This window comes from Phyllobates terribilis, unplaced genomic scaffold (genome assembly GCF_046119375.1).
Source record: "Phyllobates terribilis strain yellow unplaced genomic scaffold, ASM4611937v1 Scaffold_8__6_contigs__length_399053987, whole genome shotgun sequence".
Taxonomy (NCBI): Eukaryota; Metazoa; Chordata; class Amphibia; order Anura; family Dendrobatidae; genus Phyllobates; species Phyllobates terribilis.
The window spans coordinates 144,907,734-144,933,621 of record NW_027362768.1 but is presented as its reverse complement, the minus strand read 5'-3'; the positions used below and the strand labels follow the sequence as shown (position 1 = coordinate 144,933,621).

At 45.0% G+C, this 25,888-nt stretch overlaps 2 protein-coding genes across 3 annotated transcripts in view; both read left to right on the top strand.

The window, feature by feature from the left end:
* TTC4 (tetratricopeptide repeat domain 4) overlaps positions 1-12,677 on the top strand; it is a 28,569-nt gene extending 15,892 nt beyond the window's left edge. The window contains exons 10-11 of the mRNA XM_073643437.1: positions 8,738-8,820; positions 10,455-12,677. Of these exons, the coding sequence (XP_073499538.1) occupies positions 8,738-8,820; positions 10,455-10,557 (186 nt within the window). The 3' untranslated portion in view covers positions 10,558-12,677. The remainder of the gene's footprint in view (positions 1-8,737; positions 8,821-10,454) is intronic.
* Positions 12,678-12,793: 116 nt separating this feature from the next.
* The window catches only part of FAM151A (family with sequence similarity 151 member A), a 26,590-nt gene continuing 13,495 nt past the window's right edge, over positions 12,794-25,888 (top strand). For both annotated transcript variants that reach the window (XM_073643433.1, XM_073643432.1), the window contains exons 1-2: positions 12,794-15,050; positions 16,785-16,925. In XM_073643433.1, the coding sequence (XP_073499534.1) occupies positions 14,936-15,050; positions 16,785-16,925 (256 nt within the window). In that variant the 5' untranslated portion in view covers positions 12,794-14,935. The remainder of the gene's footprint in view (positions 15,051-16,784; positions 16,926-25,888) is intronic.

Below are 25,888 nucleotides of genomic sequence, written 5' to 3'. Positions count from 1 at the left end.
AAAAAAATCACCAAAAATAAAAATATAATGTACCCATCAATAAATATTATTATGAAAAAAAAAACAACAAAACAATAAAAGTACACATATTTGGTATCACCGCGTCCGGAACGACCTGACCTATAAAACTGTCCCACTAGTTAACCCCTTTAGTGAACACGGTATAAAATAAAAATAAAAAACGAAGCAAAAAACAATGCTTTATCATTATACCGCCAAACAAAAAATGGAATAACACATGATCAAAAAGACGAATATAAATAAAAATGGTACCGCTGAAAACGTCATCTTGTTCCGCAAAAAACAAGCTGCCATACTGCTCCATCGGCCGCAAAATAAAAAAGTTATAGCTCTCAGAATAAAGCGATGCAAAAAAATAATTTTTCCCCTCCCCCATGACAGCACACCTTGAGAGAGGATCCGCCCCACCAAGGACAGGAAACCATCTGAAATAAAAGGGCGGTACCTCTCCCTCGCTTCAGTTGGTTTCCTGTCCTTGATGGGGAACCTGTCTGGAAGAAAGAAGACTTACCTGGGGCTGTCCCGGTGTGGAAGAGCGGGCACTGGCCTATGCATCGGGTTCAGTATCCCAGAAGCGCCGTCCGCAGCTTCCCCTGGGGTCTCTGCGCCGAGCGGGGCGCACGCGGTGAGGCCGGCTCTGTCCTCCCGGAGACCGCGGCGCCGTCCTCCCCCTGCAGTGTGGAACGCTTCCGGGTGTGACGCGCCTGACGTCACAGCGCAGGGCATGCTGGGAGCGGCGCGCTGGGTGACGTCAGGAGGCGGCGCCGATCCAAGATGGCGGCGCCCATCGGAGCGTCCCAGGCCGGTTTTTTTTTTTTCAACGGAGCTCCGGCCTGAGGAAGGGGGAGGGCCCACAGACCGGAGGAGGCTGGATGGCCCTATATTTAAGGGGGGGGGAGCTATCCTGGAAGCGTGGTGCGCTTCTGAGACATGGCTGATCCAGATAGCCATGAGCAGCAGCAGCTTACCCCCCACCTCAGCAACAGAAAAAGCAGAGGGATGCATCGTATACAGACAGCCGCTCGAGTAATCGTAGTGGCAGCCGCAGGAGTAAGGCTTCGAGTGCCTCGGGACCATCCAGAATGGAATCATCGGTTCCGCGACAGCCTCCGAATCCGGTACCCGTTTGTGACCTCCGAGGGTGAGTGAGCTTCGTGAATGTCACTGGTTAATAACGGGAAGTCTCTTATGTGCTTCCTTTGTTTAGGAGCCTAAGAAGAGTAGTGCCAAGCAAAAGCATAGAATGTGTGCCCTTTGCCAAGCTTCTCTCTCAGTAGAGTGGCAGAAACCACTTTGCCAGGGCTGTGTGACCAAAACCATAGCTGAGAATTCCCGGGATTTTGCTGCAGATTTAAAGTCCATAGTACATGCAGAAGTTCAGGGGTCCCTGAAAGGGTTCCTTAGAGGGAAGAAAAGGCCCCGTAGAGAGGTTTCCCCCGTCTCTGATTCCTCCCAGTCCGAGGAGCAGTGGGATTCATCGTCCTCTTCCTCATCGGGGGGCGGTAGACCCTGCTTCCCCATTGAGAATACAGACAGACTGGTTAGGGCAGTAAGATCAACCATGGGTCTGGAGGAAGAGAGAGCATCTAAATCCCGGGAGGACATCATGTTTGCGGGCTTGGGAGAGAAGAAGAGACGCTCATTTCCGGTTAACAGTAAGATTCAGGGCCTCATTGACCGGGAGTGGAGGAGACCTGAGAGATCAGGGGCTTTACCCTCCTTCTCCAAAAGAAGGTACCCCTTCGAAGAGAAGGATGCGGAACCTTGGGATAAGATCCCCAAGGTGGACGGGACTGTGGCAAGGTCATCGAAAAGATCTTCCCTGCCCTTGGAGGACTCTGGCGTCCTAAAAGATGCCCTGGATAAAAGAGCTGACTCCTTCCTGCGCCACACGTGGGAGGCGGCGGCAGGTGGCCTAAAACCAGCGGTGGCTAGCACCTGTGTGGCGAGGTCCTTGATGGTGTGGCTCCAACAGCTGGAAGACCAGCTTAAAGATAAAAAGGTCTCCAGACAGGCAATACTTGCAGAGCTACCTCTAATACAAACAGCATCGGCCTTCCTGGCCGACTCTTCAGCTGACTCGGTCAGACTGTCAGCTAGGGCAGCGGGACTATCCAACGCAGCCAGGCGGGCCTTGTGGCTCAAAGGTTGCCCAGGCGACCTACCTTCGAAACAGAAACTGTGCTCCCTCCCATGTGATGGTAGACTCCTGTTTGGCCAAAAGTTAGAAGACCTGTTGGAAAAAGCAGGCGATAAAACCAAAGGGTTCCCGGGATTTTCGGGGGAACCAAGAAGATTTAGTTTTCGGAGGAGAAAATTTAACCGGGGTCGTCCTCCGGGAGACAAAAACAAATGGGAAGCCAAGTCCAAAAAAGAATCGGGCTACATGTTTGGAGGACCATCCTCGAGTTCGAAGGGATCCTCCCAATGACGCCAGGCTGGAAGTGGGTGGAAGGCTTTCCCACTTTCTTCCAGCTTGGGATGCGATAACAGCAAACCCCTGGATTCTGAAAATTATCAGTGGGGGCCTGAAGATCCGGTTCAGCCAGACCCCCTGGCGGACCTTTGTGGTTACCCCCCTACGAAAGGTCCAGGAAGAACAATTAGCCCTGGAAACAGAAGTGTTAGAGTTAGTAGGAAAGCAGGTCCTTCTCGAAGTACCAGCAACACAGAGAGGGAGGGGGTTCTATTCCCCACTATTCATGATAAAAAAAAACAAACGGGTCCTTAAGGACCATCATCAACCTCAGGAGTCTGAACCAAGTAGTAGAAAACCAGACTTTCAAGATGGAGTCAGTAAGCTCGGCAGTGAAGCTCTTACATCGCAACTGCTTTATGGCTGTAATAGACTTGAAGGACGCATATTATCACGTCCCAATCCATCCGGAGTATCAGAAGTATCTGAGAGTAGCCCTGTTTATTCAGGGGAAGCTGAGGCATTTTCAGTTTGCTGCCCTACCCTTTGGCCTCTCCATTGCCCCGAGAATATTTATGAAACTAATAGCAGAAGTGACAGCCTTCCTACGGATCAAGAATGTAGTGATCGTGCCATATTTAGACGACTTCTTGATAATAGGGAAAACAGAAGCCCACTGCTCCAGTCAGCTCCTAGTGGTCACGGAAGTGTTGCATCAGCTGGGGTGGTTAGTAAATTTCCAAAAATCAAGACTAACCCCCTCCAGGACTCAGACCTTTCTGGGTCTAATCCTAGACTCTCGTCGCCAAACCTGCTTCCTCCCAGAGGACAAAATCTGCAGGTTGATTGCATTAGTCTCGAAGGCCATTCAAGCTCCAGAGATGTCTCTGAGAGAGGCAATGTCCCTCCTGGGTTCTATGACGGCCTGTCTCCCAGCAGTAATGTGGGCCCAGGGGCATATGAGGCGGCTTCAGTGGGAGGTCCTGTCAGCACAGAGGTCCTGCAACGGGCATTTAGAAGGCAGGCTCTCTCTCTCCCCACAAGTAGTAGATTCCCTTTCGTGGTGGACAGCCAGGGGAAATCTAACCGCAGGCGTTCAATGGTCCAGACCAGTAGATCGGGTAATTACGACCGACGCAAGCAGTTCCGGATGGGGGTCATCTTGCAGAACTCGCAATACAGGGTCACTGGGCTTACCACGAGGGGGGAGCATCCTCAAACTTAAAGGAGCTTTGGGCCGTAGAAAGATCCCTCAGGGGCTTCCTCCCTCACATCCAAAATCACCATGTCCAGGTTAGGTCCGACAACCGGACAGCAGTAGCCTATGTGAATCACCAAGGAGGGACAAGGTCACGCCCTCTGATGGTGGTGGCAGACAGGATCCTTGGTCTAGCAGAGCGAAACCTCCTATCCCTCAGCGCCCTTCACATAAAGGAGATGGAAAACGTGAAAGCAGATTTTCTAAGCCGCCATACTCTAAGACAGGGGGAGTGGGGGTTGAACCCGGAGGTCTTCCATCAGATTGTCCAGTTATGGGGGCAGCCAGACATAGACCTGTTCGCCACAAGGGCAAACAGAAAGGTGCAGAGATTTTGCTCCCTAAATCCGGCAGAAAATCCCCATGCCGTAGATGCCCTCCAGATTCCTTGGGGGTTCAGGAAGGCCTATGCCTTTCCGCCATTAGTGATGATTCCAGTAGTGGTGAGGAAGATCCGGGAGGAAGGCGCCAGGGTGATTTTGATAGCCCCTTTTTGGCCCAAGAGGCCTTGGTTCTCTTTGCTTCGGCTAATGTCGGTGTCAGATCCCTGGATTCTACCAGAGAGGCCGGACCTTCTCATGCAGGGACCAGTATTCCATACCCAGGCCAGGGGGTTCCATCTTTCGGCATGGAATTTGAGAGGTCGCTATTGAGTAGCAAGGGGTTTTCACCAGGCTTAGTTTCTACTTTATTGGGGAGCAGAAAACCAATTACAACTAAGATTTATAGCAGGGTTTGGGCTAAATTCCTAGAGTTTATAGATATCCCGCTATCGAGCAAACCTCCGATCAGAGGGATCCTGGAATTTCTGCAAAAGGGGTGGGACCTGGGTCTAGCTACAGGGACCCTTAAGGTTCAAGTTTCAGCTTTGGGAGCACTCTACAATTGTAATCTGGCTGGGAATAGGTGGATCTCGAGGTTTATCAAGTCCTGTGCCAGAGCAGGACCGGTTAGATCCTTGGGTGTTCCTCCTTGGGACCTGAACTTAGTCTTGAACGCTCTTACTAGTGAACCATTTGAACCTCTACACAAGGTTTCTCCAAAAATTCTCACCCTTAAGACCATCCTCCTAGTGGCCTTAACGTCAGCCCGTAGGGTGGGTGATCTGCAGGCCCTTTCGGTTAATCCTCCTTACACACAAATCTTTGAGGATAGGGTCACCTTGCGGCCAGATCCAGCATACCTTCCCAAGGTGGTATCTAGATTTCACCGTAGTCAGGAGATTGTGCTACCCTCGTTCTGCAGCAATCCCAAGAACCCAGGGGAAGTCAGGTTCCATAGCCTAGATGTTAGGAGGTCCCTGCTTCAGTACATTCACATGACTAGTCTGTGGAGGAAAGACGGTTCTCTGTTCCTGGCCTTTCAAGGGTGTAGGAAAGGTCACGGGGTGTCCAAGGGTACCATCTCTAGGTGGCTCAAGGAGGCCATTTGCTTAGCCTATACGTCCACAGGGGTTCCAGCCCCGGACAATGTGAGGGCTCATTCCACCAGAGCCGTTGCAACCTCCTGGGCAGAGAGAGCAGACGTCTCGATCGAGCAGATATGTAGGGCTGCTACTTGGTCTACACCATCCACCTTCTTTAAGCACTATCGGTTGGATCTATCCTCTTCTGATCTCACCTTTGGGAGAAGGGTACTTCAGGCGGTGGTCCCTCCCTAGGGTGCTCATAAATTCTCCAAAATTCTCTCAAGGTGTGCTGTCATGGGGGAGGGGAAAACACCAAGGTTACTTACCGGTAGCCGGTTTTTCCTGAGCCCATGACAGCACCCGTAGTTTCCCCCCCTTATTTTTTCTATGTTTCTCACACCCTGGTGTGCACTGTTTGGGGTGGTGGTGTGTATATGTATATTGTGGTGTTGGTTATGTGCCTAACCTGTTTAGGGAGGTCCTCTCAATGCTCTGTAAACAACTGAAGCGAGGGAGAGGTACCGCCCTTTTATTTCAGACGGTTTCCTGTCCTTGGTGGGGCGGATCCTCTTTCAAGGTGTGCTGTCATGGGCTCAGGAAAAACCGGCTACCAGTAAGTAACCTTGGTGTTTTTCTATAAAATAGCTTTTATTGTGTAAAAGCGCCAAAACATAGAAAACGATATAAATGTGGTACCGCTGTAAACGTACTGACCCGAAGAATAAAGCTACCTTATAAATTTTACCACACGCGAAACAGCATAAAATTTAAAAAAAATAAAAAAATTCCTGAATTGTTGGTTTTTGTTTATTCTGCCTCCCAAAAATTGGAATAGAAAGCGATCAAAAAATGTAACATGCCTGAAAATGGCACCAATAAAAGCGTCAACTCATCCCGCAGAAAAACAAGCCGTCACATGACTGTCTGCCAAAATCTAGAAAAAATATAGCTCTCAAAATATGGCGATGCAAAAACTAGATTTTGCAAAAAAATGCATTTTTTAGTGTGTGACAGCTGTCAATCATAAAAACCCCATATGATTCTGGTATCGCTGTAGTCGCACCGACTCGAAGAATAAAGTCGTCTAATCACTTATACAGCACGAGGAACGGCGTAAAAAAATAAACTCTCGGGTTAGGGTTGGGCTAGGGTTAGGGTTGGGCTAGGGTTAGGGTTGGGCTAGGGTTAGGGTTGGGCTAGGGTTAGGGTTGGGCTAGGGTTAGGATTGGGCTAGGGTTAGGATTGGGCTAGGGTTAGGATTGGGCTAGGGTTAGGATTGGGCTAGGGTTGGGGTTGGGCTAGGGTTGGGGTTGGGCTAGGGTTGGGGTTGGGCTAGGGTTGGGGTTAGGGTAGGGTTGGGGTTAGGGTTGGGAGTTTTTTCAAAAGTAAAAAAAAAAAGATGACGATATGGCGACTAGTGTTGAGCGCAAGTGTCGCTACTTCAGTTTGTATCGGGTGCTTGTGTATGCACTTAGTATCGCGGGTGCTCAAGTGACATGCTCGAGTCTCCGCCCCCTATGCTTCGCGGCCAAGAAAACCTCGCGGGGATTGCCTGCCATGCACGAGCGTTCCCCGCATGTTTTTTTTGGGTGTCTAATAACCGTGAAACATGCGGGCGGGGACTCGAGCACCCGTGATACATGATGCATACCAGAGTACCCGATGCAAACTCAACTAGCGAGCACTTGTGCTCAAGACTAATGACAACTTATTCAATATGATGACCTAATGTTATCAAATTCTGTGTCGTACCTCTGTGTTCTAAATGTTCACTACCCCTTCATAAAATCCTTGAGGGGTGTAGTTTCCAAAATGGGGTCACTTGTGGGGGGTTTCCACTATTTAGGCACATCAGGGGCTCTCCAAACGCGACATGGCGTCCGCTCTCAATTCCAGCCAATTTTGCGTTCAAAAAGTCACACAGTGCTCCTTCCCTTCTGAACTCTGTCATGAGCCCAAACACTGTATTTTCGCCACATATGGGGTATTGGCGTACTCAGGAGAAATTGCACAAAAGTTTTTGGGGTCCATTTTCTCCTCTTACCCTTGTGAAAATAAAAAAAATGGGGCTAAAACATTTTTGTGGAAAAAGCTTTATTTTTTTATTTTCACAGCTCCATGTCATAAACTTCTGTAAAGCACTTGGGGGTTCAGGGTGCTCACCACACATCTAGATAAGTTCCCTGAGGGGTCTAGTTTCCAAAATGGTGTCACTTGTGGGGGGTTTCCACTGTTTAGGCACATCAGGGGCTCTCCAAATGCAACATGGCATCCGCTAATTATTCAAGCAAATTTTACAATCAAAAAGTCAAATGGCGCTCCTTCCCTTCCGAACCCTGCAGTACGCCCAAACAGTGGTTTTCCCCCACGTATGGGGTATCTGCTTACTCAGGAGAAATTGCACAACAAACTGCATAGTGCAATTTCTCCTGTTACCCTTCTGAAAATGCAAAATTGGGGGCTGAAAAACATTTTTGTGGGAAATATGTGAAAATTTTATTTTTATGGCTCAATGTTATAAACTTCTGTGAAGCACCTTGGGGTTCAAGATGCTCACCCCACATCTAGATAAGTTCCCTGAGGGGTCTAGTTTCCAAAATGGTGTCACTTGTGGGGGGTTGCCACTGTTTAGGCACATCAGGGGCCCTCCAAACGCAACATGGCGTCCGCTAATTATTCAAGCTAATTCTACATTCAAAAAGTCAAATGGCTCTCCTTCCCTTCCGAACCTTGCCGTGCACCCAAACAGTGTTTTTTCCCCACATATGGGGTATCTGCGTGCTCAGGGAAATTGCACAACAAATTTTGGGGTCCGTTTTTTTCCTGTTACCCCTGCGAAAATAAAAAAAATTGTGTTGTTTGTGAAAAAAGTTAAATGTTAATTTTTTTTCTTCCACATTCCAAAACTTCCTGTGAAGCACCTGAAGGGTTAATAAAGTTCTTGAATGTGGTTTTGAGCACCTTGAGGGGTGCAGTTTTTAGAATGCTGTCACTTTTGGGTATTTTCTGTCATATAGACCCGTCAAAGTCACTTCAAATGTGATGTGGTCCCTAAAAAAATGGTTTTGTAAATTGTGTTGGAAAAATGAGAAATCGCTGGTCAACTTTTAACCCTTATAGCGCACTAATAAAAAAAAAAAATTGGTTCCAAAATTGTGCTGATGTAAAGTAGACATGTGGGAAATGTTATTTATTAAGTATTTTGTGTGACATATCGCTCTGATTTAAGGGCATGAAAATTCAAATTTTGAAAATTGCTAAATTTTTGCCAAATTTCAGTTTTTTTTTCCACAAATAAACGCAAGTGATATCGAAGAAATTTTTCCACAATCATGAAGTACAATATGTCACGAAAAAACAATCTCAGAATCAGGGGGATCCTTTGAAGCGTTCCAGAGTAATTACCTCATAAAGTGACAGTGGTCAGAATTGTAAAAATTGGCCTGGTCATTAACGTGCAAACCACCTTGGGTTGTAAAGGGGTTAATTTAATAGAAGCATAGTATCGCCCTCCATTATCAAAATCAAAGGGCTGTATCCATCACTTAGGAACCACATGTGTACCCAATGCTTAGTCTGCTTGACATATACACTATTGCAGGGAAAATGTCTACAATCTTGTCTCATTTTGCAGATCTTCTTTGAGGATGAAATGTCTCAGTCCTTTTACCAGGTAGATCCGGACAAGACATTACTCCAGGTGCTGCAGCACAGCAGGTGAGAACAACCTACTTAGGAATGGATGATGTGTGTTGTTTTTTCTAAGTTACAGAGTAACTAAACTTTTTTTTTTTTATAATTTTGTCCAGCACTGAAAGTTTTATGTTTTTTTAGATTGAAGTTAGACAAAATTTGATCGAGTTCAAGCTATACCCTAACATATTGATCCGGAGGAAGGCAAAAACCCATGAGGCAACATGCTAATTGCCTCATATTAGGGGAAAATCCCTCCCTGACTCCACGTACGTCATTCAGACTAGTTACCTGGATCAATATTATAACATTTTGCAAATCACTTTATCTGGAGATTTGTCTTCATGCCTGTAAAAAAAATTGCATGGAAGTGACTTCCAAATCCATGATGTTTCCCAGTCTATTTGCCTGCCTTCAACTTCAGTGATATCAGACGATTCTCATTTGGAGTACAGATGATGGCAGTGAAGGGTCAGCTCAGCGCCTGTGTTTCACTAACTCTGGGATTAAGCTGCTGCAGGAGAATGTTCTGATAAGCCCAACACTAGGGAGGAGACAGGTGCTGACCCATCACTGCCATCATCTGTACTCTGTTACGCTATTAGGTGTGGCGCAAGTGGTTCGTGGAACCTTTGTGCCACAAACCAGACTTACCCAGGAAGGGCATAACTAAGCAGCTACTTTGGTGTTCACTGAAGCCTCTAGTGGTGAGGTCAGGTTTGTGCGACAGGTTTCTGCCAGGTAGCACTCCAGGGCGATGTCCAGCAGTAGCTGCTGACCCCAAAGAGCAGAGACGTTTCTATGGAGCAGAACAACCACTTGGGACAGGAACGGGCTGTGTAGGCCCGACAGCCACACGGACAGATTCAGACACACTAGTCTCAGGATAGCTGTCAGGTACCGCCTATGCGGCCAAAGGGTACAGGTACCGCAGGCGCAGTTTCGGGATTCGGACACCGCCGAAGCGGACACAGGGAACAAGGACTAACTATGACGGACTAACAGGACATGGGATATTAATACAGACTAGGGATGGGAAGACCTGGCAATATACAGTTGCATACACACCAGCCACCTAACGCAGAGCTATAGGGTTTGCTCAGACACCTCCCTATTGGGGAGCCAACTATTGGCTGGGAGACACCTTGCAGGTGAGCACACATTTGACTAAATGCCTCCCAGCTGTTGCTCAGAGCATTTACAATGTGTACGCGCTGCCTCTTTAAGATCAGGGAAGCGTGCGTGCCCTAGGCATGCCACCAGAACACAGTGCAGCATGCACTGAAGAAGAAGGAGGCAGGAGCACGCTGGGCCGGGGCGGTGAGTAAGCCGGCATCCCTGCATGGAGGAAGAAAGGGACACCATGCAGGGGCGCTGGGCATAGTGCTACATACTCCTAAGGAATATGCTCAGATATCAATGCGGCTGAAGGCAGGGAAAAGCAGGGACTTGGAAGCCACTTACATGCACTTTTTTAGAGGCATAAATACAGATGCTCTAATAAAGTGAGTTGCAAAGATTCGTAAAATTGAACAAAATTGTACAAGACAAAAAAAAAGTAGTTACTATTTTAATATTGTGCTTGTGTTGAATGAACGAGTGAACCATTGCTGTACTTATTGCTGTACTATACTTATTGCTGTCTTGCCTTTTCCTAGGTTTTGTGTGAAAGCCGGGACGCCATCATTTCTTGTTTTTGCTAAGCAATCCCCTTTCTGCAAAAAATATTTTTCCGACAAAAAACTTTACAGGATACGCTGATATGTAAAGGATTTATGAACTTTGACACGTCATGTCCAGCTGACTGCTGAATACAATGTAACCTCTACCTCTATTATTTTGGGAGGTTTCGGCAAGGTTTTCATTATTGTTTCAATTTGCCGAAGAATCACCACATCGGAGCGTGCACCACTAACCAAGAGCAATAATGTTGCCTATTGTTTTGGTTCGGCTTCTCTAAGCTTTGAGGTTAAAGGGGTATTCCAGAATTTAAAAAACATGGCTGATTTCTTCCAAAAGCGGTGCTGCACCTGTCCACAGGCCGTATATGATTTGCGCTACGAAACACAACCGATTTATAAGTGTTGTTGAATTTTGGAAGACAGCAGCCATGTTTCTCTTATCTTGTGCAACACCGCTAACAGTTTGTAGAATTTCATGATCTTTGGGTCAACCAGAGTGAAACCCCATGGCTTTAGCAGCAAAATTCCCCCCCCCCCCCACACTCCCTCCTCTGTAACATCCATATTATCTAATATGGTATATAAAGAGGGGAAACCACTTTAATCACCAGACAAAACATGGCCTCACTTTTATTACAGATCTGCAAAAATCAGAAAGGCCGTCTTGTGACTACGTAAACCTATAAAAGAGTTGGACTATAAACATATGTTATACCAAACTGAAGTGGTGTCTCTAAAATATATAGTTCTATTTGCACCAAAAATATGAAATAACCTTTCAAAAATCAGAGCAGAACTTAATAATTAAATGTAAAAAAAAAATCTAATTATCTTTATTATTACATAGTTAAAAGTAGCAAAAACCTACAACATCATACAGAGAAGAGTTTAGGCATCAAAAGAGTGAGTTACAATAATATATGTAATTAAATATATATGTGTGTGTGTGTGTATATATATATATATATATATATATATATATATATATATATATATATAATTTATATTTATTATCCTTGAGTTAATCAAGTAGAAGGTCCTTCAGCTGCTCTGCTCATGCAGCTGCCATTCAGGTCCCATCAGAAACTGCAAGACGTGTGTGTAAATGTGCATGTAGCAGAGCTGGGTGTGTATGCAAATGTGCATGTAGCAGAGCTGGGTGCGTATGCAAATGTGCATGTAGCAGAGCTGGGTGCGTATGCAAATGTGCATGTAGCAGAGCTGGGTGCGTATGCAAATGTGCATGTAGCAGAGCTGGGTGCGTATGCAAATGTGCATGTAGCAGAGCTGGGTGCGTATGCAAATGTGCATGTAGCAGAGCTGGGTGCGTATGCAAATGTGCATGTAGCAGAGCTGGGTGCGTATGCAAATGTGCATGTAGCAGAGCTGGGTGCGTATGCAAATGTGCATGTAGCAGAGCTGGGTGCGTATGCAAATGTGCATGTAGCAGAGCTGGGTGCGTATGCAAATGTGCATGTAGCAGAGCTGGGTGTCTGTAAAGGTACATTTACAGACATACACAGCTCTGCTACATGTAGTGTGTATGTAGTAGAGCTTTGTGTGTATAATACACACTGCAGAGAAACGCCAACAATATATTTATTACCTCTATTCTACCCTAGTACATTAAAATTAGTGATAATGGCCCTTCCACTTCACACCGCCGGGGAAGTTTTAATTAAGTTTTAATTAATAGGACATTTTTTTTCCTATTTTCCGCTGTCTAAACCTGGGGTGCGTCTTATGGTCCGAAAAATACGGTATATAAAATAACTAAGAGCTAGTGCTCTGCATAGACAAAGATATACCAAAGTAATTCTTTGTATAAGTGTCAAGTACTTTAGCTACATATGTAATAATGTATTGCTTTTTACACATGGAACTAAAGTATGGGCCCCAGAATTAGAGATTTACCCCAGCTGTTCAAACCAATTGTAAATCGAAGTAAGTTTACTTCTTTTCTTATCACGATGGCTTTCTCCTATTTCGTTGCATTCAGAGCAGAGAAGATTCTCCACATCGTGCTGAGACACACGTGCAATTTCTTCTTCCACAAGTGAAAGCAAGACCAACATTGGGGCGAGGTCTTTAGGTTCCCATCTAGAGGATATTTGTGCACAGTCCAAAGTTTTTTGCCAAATAACTTTTATTATTTTTAAATATGTAATAATAAAGAATATATGTATTTTTTACATTTTATTACTAGGTTCTGTACTCCTTTATAGAAGCTTATTTTATAAACATTTATTGATGTGTTCTTCCTTACTTTACATCTTCGTTGAAGTGGCTTATTGTGCGATACTGTTTGTTAAATGTGCCGCCTAGTGATTGTAATGTTCATTGCAGCCACAAAGTATGTCGCGATAATGTATTGAATTTGCACCCTGCAAAACTAGAAGTCCTTTGGGAAATATTTAGTAGGGGAACCTTGGACACATCCATAAATCGGCCTCAAAAAAGTGTTTCTAAGCTTTTCCACAGTTACCATTCATCAATTTTCTTTCGGTGGGAAGTTACATTCAGCACAGTGGGAGCCAGAGAGGAGATGTACATACATTGGGGAAAATAAGTATTTGATACACTGCCAATTTTGCAAGTTTTCCCACCTACAAAGAATGGAGAGGTCTGTAATTTTTATCGTAGATACACTTCACCTGTGAGAGACAGAATCAAAAAAAAAATTCTGAAAATCACATTGGATGATTTTTCCATAATTAATTTGCATTTTATTGCATGAAATAAGTATTTGATACAATAGAAAACAGAACTTAATATTTGGTACAGAAACCTTTATTTGCAATTACAGAGGTCAGACGTTTCCTGTAGTTCTTGACCAGGTTTGCACACACTGCAGCAGGGATTTTTGGCCCACTTCTCCATACAGATCTTCTCCCGATCTTTCTGGTTTCGGGGCTGTCACTGGCCAACATTGAGCTTCAGCTCCCTCCAAAGATTTTCTATTGGGTTCAGGTCTGGAGACTGGTTAGGCCACTCCAGGACCTGGAAATGCTTCTTACGGAGCCACTTCTTAGTTGCCCTGGCTGTGTGTTTCGGGTTATTGTCATGGTGGAAGACCCAATCACGACCCATCTTCAATGCTCCTACTGAGGGAAGGAGGTTGTTGGCCAAAATCTCAAGATACATGACCCCATCCACCCTCCCTTCAATACAGTGCAGTCGTTCTGTGCAGAAAAGCACCCCCAAAGTATGATGTTTCTTCCACCATGCTTCACTAATGATTTGCATAATTCAATTTCAGCTACATCTTAGAGTCGGTCGATGTTCCTTATTCACATCATCCATGTGTCACGTTCTGAGTGTAGACTATGATTCACAGACCAGCTGCAGGTCTCCTGACCCAAACTTGACAGCCTCATATATGTGAGGTTCAGGTCAAGGAACCAGCGGGTTGGTCCATGAATCATGGTCCACATGGACGATGTGTATAAGGGACATCGTCTGATTGCATGATTCAAGTTCAGTCTTATAATCAACAGTGATCCTAATAACACCTGCAAATCTGGAGGCAAATGCTTTAACAAACAAGTATCTATGATTTAAAGGAAATCTTGTAAGACCATTGTTTTCATTTTAAAATTTAAACCTGGGGGGAAAAAAAAGTTTTCTTGCAGATTTTTGGGATAAAATGAATTTTTGTGCCGTTGGATTTAATTAAAACCTTTAATTTGCCTTTTGTAGGCAGAATGAGTTAACTGAGAATCTGTCAGTGAGATCATGCTGACAGTGTTTGTAATTCTGTCTTTTTTCTGAACTTCTCTGTGCTGATTTATGACCACAGAACACATCAAAGATGAGCTGGTCATAGTCAGCTAAAAGTTAAAATGCTTTAAAAGAGATACTAACTTTTGCAGAAAGCGCTCACTGACATATACTCAGTTAACTCAATCAGCAGGGGAAAAAAAAAGACCATGTAAAATCCAAATGTTGCAAAACTTTTAACAAAACCTCATTGCAAAAATTGAGCAGAGTTCTTGAGCTGTGATTTTTGCTTAGTCAGAAACCTATGTAATTGGATATTGAGTGAAGAGAAAGGACCCAACTGTTGGGCGCCCTAAGGTTAGGTGTAATGATACTTATTGAATCTCCCTTAGTAGATATGATCCGAGATTCGACCGCGTCTCCAGCTATTGTCAGTAATCGCTCTGGATTCCTTTCCTCTTGCGTGAAAGAATTTCTATGGCTCAAGGTCCAAGTGCAGAGTTCTAGCGGTGCATCCTGTAATTCCAGCCAGAACAAAGGGCTTGTGGGGCCTTCTCAGTAACCGGAGAAGACATCTTCTAGCTGCAAAAAAAAGTATTTGTGGGCTCCGGTAGAGAATGTGTAGCTGAGAAGAGGCCACGTCCAACGAGAGGGAGCAGAAAGACTGGCCGTTCCCATAAGGATTTGGGGCCATCTAACATCTTCTCGTTGGGTGAAAACTTTGGGAAGGTGACGGAATGAAGCACTGCACCTTGTCTAACTTGAGGACGGTAGCGGGCGTCTGTGTATTTTTGGGGGTATGTGTCACCATTGCTGCACTCTGTCTGACGCTGGGAAAACCTCGTAGAAAAGGTACGGAATAAGCTTCACTTTATGGCATTAAAAAGTATCACCGAAAAATCTTATAAATCAACAGATAAAACCTAAACTGAATCCCATCACCTTGTAGAAATGGATTAATATATTAATACAACTAAATGATGTATTCTCATTATATTTTCGGTTATGAGAGAAGTTGAAGTCGGTAGAACTGGAAATTCACATTGCCCCTTTAGGGAAAATGTTTGACCAACTAAAAATAAACTGTGACGTCCAACCAAAAAGTTTTAAATAATTTTTATTCCACTCTTCTACCGGAAACTGTTGCATTATATATTTTTGCTTGTATTGAGAATTTTACTAAAGTGGTATCAATATTTTTTTGCATTTCTTGTCCAATATTGGCTGCATTGTACAGTCACATAACCAGATTTGGGGTTATTAGAATTTTACTTTTTTTATTTATTTTTTATTATTATTATTATCATTCATTATTGCATCTCATGCCATATGTTACTATGTTTTTGTGTATAGGGCACTTTTTAATCGACTTTAATTGATTCATTAGTCAAATTTGGAGTTTTTTTTTAAAGTAGAAATTGTTGCTTCTTTTTCCAAGTCCAAGAAAACAGTAGCATTTGCACTGTAGAAGTGTATTCCCATTTTAATTAATAGCGTATAAGAACAGAATCCTCCCTAAAATCCACATTTAAAAAAAAAAAGTGTGAAAATGGAGGTATTGACCGCTTTGGGTTTGTCTACACTTTTTTTTTTTTTCTTTTTTTTGCATGGATTTTGAAATGAGTCCACTTCAAAATGCACATTAAAAAATGCCCAAATTTCTTTTTTAATGCATCCAGTGATAAATCCACATTGCAGTTTTTACAGATGCATTGTGATTCTTTAACATTAGTGTTGAGCGAGTATGTTCTATTAACCCTTTCGGCGAGTATGCTCGGGCCGAGCTCCGAGTATTTACAGCTGCTCGGTGATATGGTTGAATCGCTCCCGTGTGCATGATTTGAAACTGTTTGACAGCTTTAATACATGTGAGGAATGCTTGTTTCTTAAGCATTCCTCACATGTAATAAAGCTGTCAAACAGTTGCAAATCATGCACATGGTTGTGATTCAACCATATCACCGAGCAGCTATAAATACTCAGAGCTCGGCCCGAGCATACTCGGCAAAAGGGTTAACAGAACATACTCGCTCATCACTATTAACATAGAAAACTGCATTTTCTCTTGAAAATTTCAAAATCTGCTGATGTATAAAAACAAATGTTGTACGGATGACAACTGAGATGAGAAATCATCAGTTTTTTTCTGGATGAAAATCGGACGATTTTTTTTTTACATGTTCGTGTCTTTGCAGGAGAAACTTGAGAAACCTCCATCATTTTGGGTTGTTGTTTTTATTTTTTGCATGCAAAAAAAAACTGATGATAAAAACTGACACACTGATCAAAGACTTAAGGAAATCTGGCTTGATTCAATGTATAACTTCCCGGTCAGTGGGGGTCTGACCGCTGGGACCCCTCCAATCCTGAGAACGAGGATGTAAAGATTCCCATTCTGAATGGGGCAGAGGTTGAGCATGCGCACCTCCGCACCATTGATTCTTAATGGAAGCGCCAAAGACCAGCCAGGCGCAGTGCTCACCTATCTCCGGCAGTCCCATTGCGAAAGAATAATCGAAAGTTGCAAAATCTTTCGTGTCTACACTAAATTTCCTACTGTTATCACCTGCTGCCATTTTTTTTTAGATTCAACATCTGCCTTCTACACGGGAGGAGACATGTTGGACTATCTGCTGGCACAAGGAGAAATTTCAACCCGTGATGGACTCCTGGTTACCTGGTATCATGCGGCAAACAACAAGAGTCAGCTGCAGGACGCACTCAACAGTAAATTCCATTACTCATGTCTGCTATTAGTGGTTTTCAGCTGAAACTATAAAAAAAATTGTTCCAGCAGTAAAAATGGCTTTGTCATATCAACCAGTCAGAAATCAAATTCCATATTCCTTTTACTTCCAGAGCTATTCTATAAGCAACATATCCAATTGCACCAGGTTTGATAAATGACATCTGATGTTTTGTATGGTAAAGGGGTCTCCACTAAGCAAAAAAAAAAAAAGATTTGACGAGACTTTTCAAACTTCAATATTTTCAGGGATCGTCTTAAAGTAGGTTCTTCTCAATCCAGATATGGAAATAACAATGAACACGGCAATCAACTCGCTACTCCGCTTCTCGTGAACTATGAAAAGTTTAGGAGACTCTCATGAATATTAATCCTACTTTGGAGTCTCCCAAAATTGAAGAACTGGATTAATGTGTGTGTGTGTAATATATATATAAATACAGTACAGACCAAAAGTTTGGACACACCTCATTTAAAGATTTTTCTGTATTTTCATGACTATGAAAATTGTACATTCACACTGAAGGCATCAAAACTATGAATTAACACATATACTTAACAAAAAAGTGTGAAACAACTGAAAATATGTCTTATATTCTAGGTTCTTCAAAGTAGCCACCTTTTGCTTTGATGACTGCTTTGCACACTCTTGGCATTCTCTTGATGAGCTTCAAGAGGTAGTCACCGGAAATGGTCTTCCAACAATCTTGAAGGAGTTCCCAGAGATGCTTAGCACTTGTTGGCCCTTTTGCCTTCACTCTGCGGTCCAGCTCACCCCAAACCATCTCGATTGGGTTCAGGTCTGGTGATTGTGGAGGCCAGGTCATCTGGCGTAGCACCCCATCACTCTCCTGCTTGGTCAAATAGCCCTTACACAGCCTGGAGGTGTGTTTGGGGCCATTGTCCTGTTGAAAAATAAATGATGGTCCAACTAAACGCAAACCGGATGGAATAGCATGCCGCTGCAAGATGCTGTGGTAGCCATGCTGGTTCAGTATGCCTTCAGTTTTGAATAAATCCCCAACAGTGTCACCAGCAAAGCACCCCCACACCATCACACCTCCTCCTCCATGCTTCACGGTGGGAACCAGGCATGTAGAGTCCATCCGTTCACCTTTTCTGCGTCGCACAAAGACACGGTGGTTGGAACCAAAGATCTCAAATTTGGACTCATCAGACCAAAGCACAGATTTCCACTGGTCTAATGTCCATTCCTTGGGTTCTTTAGCCCAAACAAGTCTCTTCTGCTTGTTGCCTGTCCTTAGCAGTGGTTTCCTAGCAGCTATTTTACCATGAAGGCATGCTGCACAAAGTCTCCTCTTAACAGTTGTAGAGATGTGTCTGCTGCTAGAACTCTGTGTGGCATTGACCTGGTCTCTAATCTGAGCTGCTGTTAACCTGCGATTTCTGAGGCTGGTGACTCAGATAAACTTATCCTCAGAAGCAGAGGTGACTCTTGGTCTTCCTTTCCTGGGGCTGTCCTCATGTGAGCCAGTTTCTTTGTAGCGCTTGATGGTTTTTGCAACTGCACTTGGGGACACTTTCAAAGTTTTCCCAATTTTTCACACTGACTGACCTTCATTTCTTAAAGTAACGATGGCCACTCGTTTTTCTTTACTTAGCTGCTTTTTTCTTTGCCATAATACAAATTCTAACACTCTATTCAGTAGGACTATCAGCTGTGTATCCACCAGACTTCTGCACAACACAACTGATGGTCCCAACCCCATTTATAAGGCAAGATATCCCACTTATTAAACCTGACAGGGCACACCTGTGAAGTGAAAACCATTTCCGGTGACTACCTCTTGAAGCTCATCAAGAGAATGCCAAGAGTGTGCAAAGCAGTCATCAAAGCAAAAGGTGGCTACTTTGAAGAACCTAGAATATAAGACATATTTTCAGTTGTTTCACACTTTTTTGTTAAGTATATAATTCCACATGTGTTAATTCATAGTTTTGATGCCTTCAGTGTGAATGTACAATTTTCATAGTCATGAAAATACAGAAAAATCTTTAAATGAGAAGGTGTGTCCAAACTTTTGGTCTGTACTGTATATATATATATATATATATATATATATATATATATATATATATACATATACATACATTAATCCAGTTCTTCAATTTTGGGAGACTCCAACGTAGGTCTTTACATCACCACTCCTCTTTTATAGATTACACCCTTTTCCCACCACCTCAAAATTCCTGAAAATTCATTTGGACACCAAGTTCCCATTCATCATTTCCTTTTTTTTAAGTCCCTTTTTCTTACTTTTTGTCGTCTGGTATTTTTTTACATTCTTGGGGCCAAATTTTTCAAATTGGTGCTCGTGGTTCATTAATTTTGAGCAAAAGCAAAAATGCTCTTTACTTTTATCTTTTACCTCTTTTGCACTTTTCTGGAGTAAAAAGTTATATGTACAGCCAAAATGTCGCTAAAATTTGAAAAGCATGTAACATCACTCCAGGGAGACACTGGAGAAAACTTGTACAAAAAATGTTGCCACTTTTTAAAAAGTTGCAATTAATGAATTGACTGAAAACATCTGTAAAAAAAAACAAACCCTACCAAGAATGGCAAACATAAAAAAAGAAAAAAACTCATGTAAAATAGATGTAAAAGAGGGTGCAAATTAAAAACAGCCTAAAAACATCAAAATTAGAAAAAAGGCATATATTCAATAATGAATCGGGGACCAACTCTATGTCTGATGATAGAGTATCCATAAGAGCTAGCTAATTGTCCAGGGTGTCAGAGAAGCCTCCTGGAAAAGTCCAGTAGACCTCCTATTTTTGTAGGAGCCTCACAGACATTCCAGGAGAGCTGGCCAGTATGGCTTACAGTGGGTACGGAAAGTATTCAGACCCCTTTAAATTTTTCACCCTTTGTTTCATTGCAGCCATTTGGTAAATTCTAAAAAGTTCATTTTTTCTCATTAAAGTACACTCTGCACCCCATCTTGACTGAAAAAACACAGAAATGTAGAAATTTATTAAAAAAGAAAAACTGAAATATAACATGGTCATAAGTATTCAGACCCTTTGCTCAGTATTGAGTAGAAGCACCCTTTTGAGCTAGTACAGCCATGAGTCTTCTTGGGAATGATGCAACAAGCTTTCACACCTGGATTTGGGGATCCTCTGCCATTCTTCCTTGCAGATCCTCTCCAGTTTCGTCAGGTTGGATGGTGAACGTTGGTGGACAGCCATTTTCAGGTCCCTCCAGAGATGCTCAATTGGGTTTAGGACAGGGCTCTTGCTGGGCCAGTCAAGAATGGTCACAGAGTTGTTCTGAAGCCACTAGTTTGTTATTTTAGTTGTGTGCTTAGGGTCATTGTCTTGTTGGAAGGTGAACCTTCGGCCAAATCTGAGGTCCAGAGCACTCTGGAAGAGGTTTTCAGCCAGGATACCTCTGTATTTGGCCACATTCATGTTTCCTTCAATTGCAACCAGTCATCCTGTCCCTGCAGCTGAAAAACACCCCCATAGCATGATGCTGCCACCACCATGTTTCACTGTTGGGATTGTATTGGGCAGATGATGAGCAGTGGCTGGTTTTCTCCACACATACCGCTTAGAATTATCACCAAAAAATTCTCTGTTTGTCTTATCAGACCAGAGAATCTTATTTCTCCTAGTCTGGGAGTCCTTCATGTGTTTTTGAGCAAACTCTATGTGGGCTTTCATATGTCTTGCACTGAGGAGTGGCTTCCGTCAGGCCACTCTGCCATAAAGGCCCGACTGGTGGAGGGCTGCAGTGATAGTTGACTTTGTGGAACTTTCTCCCTTCTCCCTACTGCATCTCAGCCACAGTGATCTTGGGGTTCTTCTTTACCTCTCTCACCAAGGCTCTTCTCAGATGATTGCTCAGTTTGGCTGGACGGCCAGGTCTAGGAAGACTTCCGGTGGTCCCAAACTTCTTCCATTTAAGGATTATGGAGGCCACTGTGCTCTTAGGAACCTTGAGAAATGCAGAAATTCTTTTGTAACCTTGGCCAGATCTGTGCTTTGCCACAATTCTGTCTCTGAGTTCCTTGGGCAGTTCCTTTGAGCTCATGATTCTCATTTGGTCTGACATGCACTGTGAGCTGTGAGGTCTTATATAGACAGGTGTGTGCCTTTCCAAATCAAGTCCTAGCAGTTTAATTAAACACAGCTGGACTCCAATGAAGGAGTAGAACCATCTCAAGGAGGATCACAAGGAAATGGACAGCATGTGACTTAAATATGAGTGTCTGAGCAAAGGGTCTGAATACTTATGACCATGTGATATTTCAGTTTTTCTTTTTTAATAAATTTGCAACATTTTCTACATTTATAATAATAATAATATTTTTTTATTTTTATAGCGCCAACATATTCCGCAGCACTTAACAAATTTTAGGGGGGACTTATACAGACAATACAGAATAAGCATATCTCATACATTTGTTTTTTTTTCAGTCAAGATGGGGTGCAGAGTGTACTTTAATGAGAAAAAAATAAACTTTTTAGAATTTACCAAATGGCTGCAATGAAATAAAGAGTGAAAAATTTAAAGGGGTCTGAATACTTTCCGTACCCACTGTATATCCTAATGTTAGAATTTAAGACTTTATGGAAAATAGGATACTGGCTTAGTTTCTGTCCTCAGTGGGACTAACAATCCCATGAAATCTGTCAGTAGGCTTTTCTATGTAATCTAAGAGCAGGATTCCAGCGATGTGTTACTTACTGGTCGGCATGCTGTCATTTTGATATAATCACTGTTTTCTCTGCTGCAGATCTAGCAGCTTTCTGTCAAAAGAAAGAAAACTGCCAATCAGTGGTGGGGGCGGGGTTTCACAGCAGAAGGACTAGGTGGCATAGGGCACCTAGTCCTGTAGTGATTATCTCCTGCTGATAAAACGCTGATTTTATTGAAAAAGCAACACAGAGCCCAGTAAGTGACACATCGCTGGAATCAGGGTCTCTACACCTACACAATGCTGCTCTCAAATTATATAGCAAAAGCTGGCTGACGGATTCCCTTTAAATGTGATAGTAGCTATGGGGTTACAGAGTTTGCAAGGACATCAGGGAACCCAAAGGACAAAAATTTGTATTTTAAATGGTGCATGGAAGATTGGGGGCTCCGGAAACAGTCAGCAAGCTTGATGTTTGCACCCATTACCAATTTTTAAATTCTTTTCTATGTACTCTCCGCAATAAAGGCTCACATAGGAGGACAAAGTGTGACATGAACATTGTGCAGTTTAATCCTTCCCTCTGTACCTTTTATTCACTGTAACCGAATATCAATGGGAAAAGGTGACTGAGGAAAGCTCCACATTGGGATGTGATATGCTATATAGGTATTCTGCTATGGATCAATATCCGGCGACCTGGTTTTGGCTTTCTATTAATTTTAACCCTCCAGGTGCTGTAGTCATATACAAGTGTGTGAGATACTCTTGTAAGCCCGGTGTAGCTGTTTATTTTGATGACGAGAGAATTTATTGGGCATGAAATCTCTATTGCAGTCTTAGGGTAACAAGACCGTCCATCAGCAGTTTTGTCCCGAAGACATTCTTTGCTTCCCAGTTAATTTATAAACTGCGCTGACAAATAGTTCTTTATACTTCAGCGATCGCACAATTTTTGTTATTATTTTTTCAGGTATTTTACATTAAAAAAAAGTTGAGTAACTTTGTAAAAATATAGTTTTAATTATCTTGTGATGATCCTGAGTTGCAGGGTGCATTATACTCACAGTTCTAATGGCCGACCCTGGAAACAGTCAAAAAAGTTTGCTGTCAGTCAGAGACATCAGTTTAGCGGAGTTCCTATACTGTCATGTGGCATGGGATCGATGTGCAGTGTTGGGGCAGGATCACACAAATTACTAAAACATTGAGTTGGTGGGAGATTATGACGCGCCCCCTGGGCCAGTGCTGTTTGGGGGATACCCGGAGCCGGATCAGATGGGGGTTGTAGTCTCCGAGTGGCGGTGACCCGGTCCGTGCCCAGGGTGTCAAGCTCAGTGTGTGGCAGTCCTACAGATGTTGCTGGATGTTCTTTAGTGTCGACTACGCCACCCGTTGATTTGCGGTCAATACGGCCGCCGCTGCAGCAGGGTCCGCTGAGGCTGATGGTGTGTGTGCAGCTTCTGATAGTATAACCCCCAACGGGAGGGGTATAGCCTCAGGGGGTCAGTTGTGGAGGATGGTGGTTGTGAAGGTGCAGGATGAATCAGCAAGAAGACTCAGAGTCGGGCTGTGCAGTTCAGGGGTTTTTACTTACGGGTGTTCTTATGGTCACTCTGGCCTGAAGCGACCACCCGAGCCGTGCTGCGTCCACCAGGTCCTGGACTCGGCTAACCCACAGGCAGTTCTGGAGCGTGGTCCTGAGCTCCTGTCTGACTTTCCCTCTCTTCTGGCCGTTCTCACCAGGGATCCACCTATGTCCGGCTCCCTCGGGTCTCTTGGTGGGTACACCTCCTCTGGGTTCCCTGACCCTATACTTGGTCTGCCTTCCTGGTGGATTTGGTGAGGGTCGTGGCAGATCCTGCCCACGACCTCCGGTCTCTGGCTAAGGTGTGCTTTTCTCTCTGCCAGCTTGGGATCCGGTACCCTAGGTGCCAACCCTTCACCCTGTTGCTTGTATTCTGGGGTCTTGGGGTTCCTTCTCCTTCTCTCTGGGTCCTTCTGACTCCTCTCTCTCTCTTGGCCTTGGAGCTGGGCCCAGCCGGAACCACAACTCCCTGTCAGCCCTTCTGGCTGAGCTTCTCTGCTCTGCTCCTCAGGTTACACTCTGACAGACTGACTCACTCTACAAAAGACCCTGTCCTAAGATGGTGCCCACCTTATATACTCCCTCTATGTGTGAGCTCAGGTGACCAGCACCCAATGAGCTCCTAGCCTTACCCAGACTGCTCCCCCTATCTGCCCCTACACTACTGGGATGTTCCACCCCCCTCCCACTCCAGCCAGGGACAGACACTATCGTACCTGCACATAAACTGGTGGGAGTACCGTCGATCTGTCCCCCGGAAATGGGATGTATGTAGTGTATGCAGCTAACTAGCTCAGTTCCACACTCCATCCTTACCCGGGAGTGGAATACCACACCTCTGGCTTGAGGTGTAATACCCCTGTAGCAGCCGAATCCTCAGGGTGCTACATTCCCCCCTGGTAAATCACAGCACGTCCTCGGGCTGTAAGAGAATAAACATCCAAAACATACAATTTTTTTCATCAAACATAAACATATAAAACAATATATATATCAGCATAAACTTTTCATAAATAACATTCTTGTTCCTCCGGCCACAGTGCAACTTGTGACCGGGTAAAGTGCGACAGTCTCTTCAAGAAAAACAACAGTTTCCTATAAAACCGGTAGGGGGCGCCTTAGAAAGTGCAACTATATACAAGGGGATATGGCCGCTCTCAGTCCTCGACCAGGTATAAGGAAGGAATGACCGCTCTCAGTCCTCGGTCAGTGGGATTAAGGGACACACGGGTAACAGTTTACACTTGTCCCAACGGGGACATATTTAAAGCAGCAACAGTTCACTGTACCCCGACGGGTAACTATTTACAGTCTCTTTACCGTACTTTAACGACGGCGTCCTCCTGCTCCTTCTTTATCTTCAGACCCGTCCGGGTCCTCTTGCTCCTCCTCACACCGCAGCTCCTCCTCCGTCAGGCGATGCACATGGAGGGCGTAGGGTCCTTTGGCACACTTGTGCCGGGTGAACGTGACCTCGTCCCCTACATATAGGTCACGACCTCTGTGTCCCTCCGGCAGATGGCTTTCTACGTCTCTGCGGGTTACAAAGACGTCGCCGGGGGTATGATGGTCTCTTATGAAGCCCCACCCATGCTGCAGGTTGAATTTAATCACAGTCCCGGTGGTACGGGGACCATGAGCTGCACGGGGGTTCCTCCTGGTCCGGCTCTTCTGCCCTGCGCTCTGTTCCTGCAGCCACTGCTCACGGATCCGCCTCTCTTTCCGCTCTTGCTCGAAGGCTGCCAACTGCTGGCGGCAGCACTCCACTCGCTCTGCTGCAGCTGCCCGCGTTTCTTGAGTGAACCCCATGAGGTCTCCTCCGGTGGGGTCCCACTCGAATTGTGCTTCTTCTAGCGGGAGCGGGGTTCTCCTGACGGGCTTCGGAGCCGGAATCAGGGGCTCGCACAGGGGCCTTGCTCTTTGGAGTTCCAGTTGGTAGTACTCCTGGGGCCATACAAAGGGCTGCCCATCCGGGCACGTGTGCTGGGCAAATAGATCTTCGCCCAGGTGCGGCACTCGAGATGTTGAGGGCGCGTTGATGGTAGCGGCGCCCGGGTTGACCGGGCCTTGCGACCAGGCTTGGGGCACCCTAAGGGTAAAGGGCACCGTAAGGACGGCGGCGCCCGGGGGTACTCGGCCCTGCGACCAGGCCGGTGGCTCCGCGGAGGTAGGGGGCGCTGTTGGAATTGCGGCGCCCGGAGGTACTAGACCTTGCGACCAGGCCGATGGTATTTCCTGTTTCGCCGCGCTCAGGGTCGAGGCGTGTGACGTCACAGGGGTCGCGGCCGCGGCTTCTGCTTGAGGCCTAGTCCGGCACGGTGACGATGCAGCGACGGGCACGGCAGCGGGAATTTCGGGCTCTGGGACGGGGAGCTGGGACAGGTACACGGTTTCTCGGCCCGGGGTAGAGACGTCCCCTTTACCTGCCTCCGTCCGTTCAGCTCCCTCCTCGGCGCCGTCTCCGGCCTTCACTCCTCCTGCACCATCCTCAGAGGCGGTCTGTCTCCTCGTCTCGGGTGGCGTGCTCCGCTGACGGGTTCCGGTCTGCTGGGCCATCTCACGGCTCCACTCCGTCAGCGTGTCTTGCTGCACCTGGGCCATCCTCCGTGCGAGGCCCTCCAGCGCGGTCTGTGCACACTCCCGGTCTCGGGGGAGCTGTGCTAGGATCTCCACTAAGCCTAGTGGG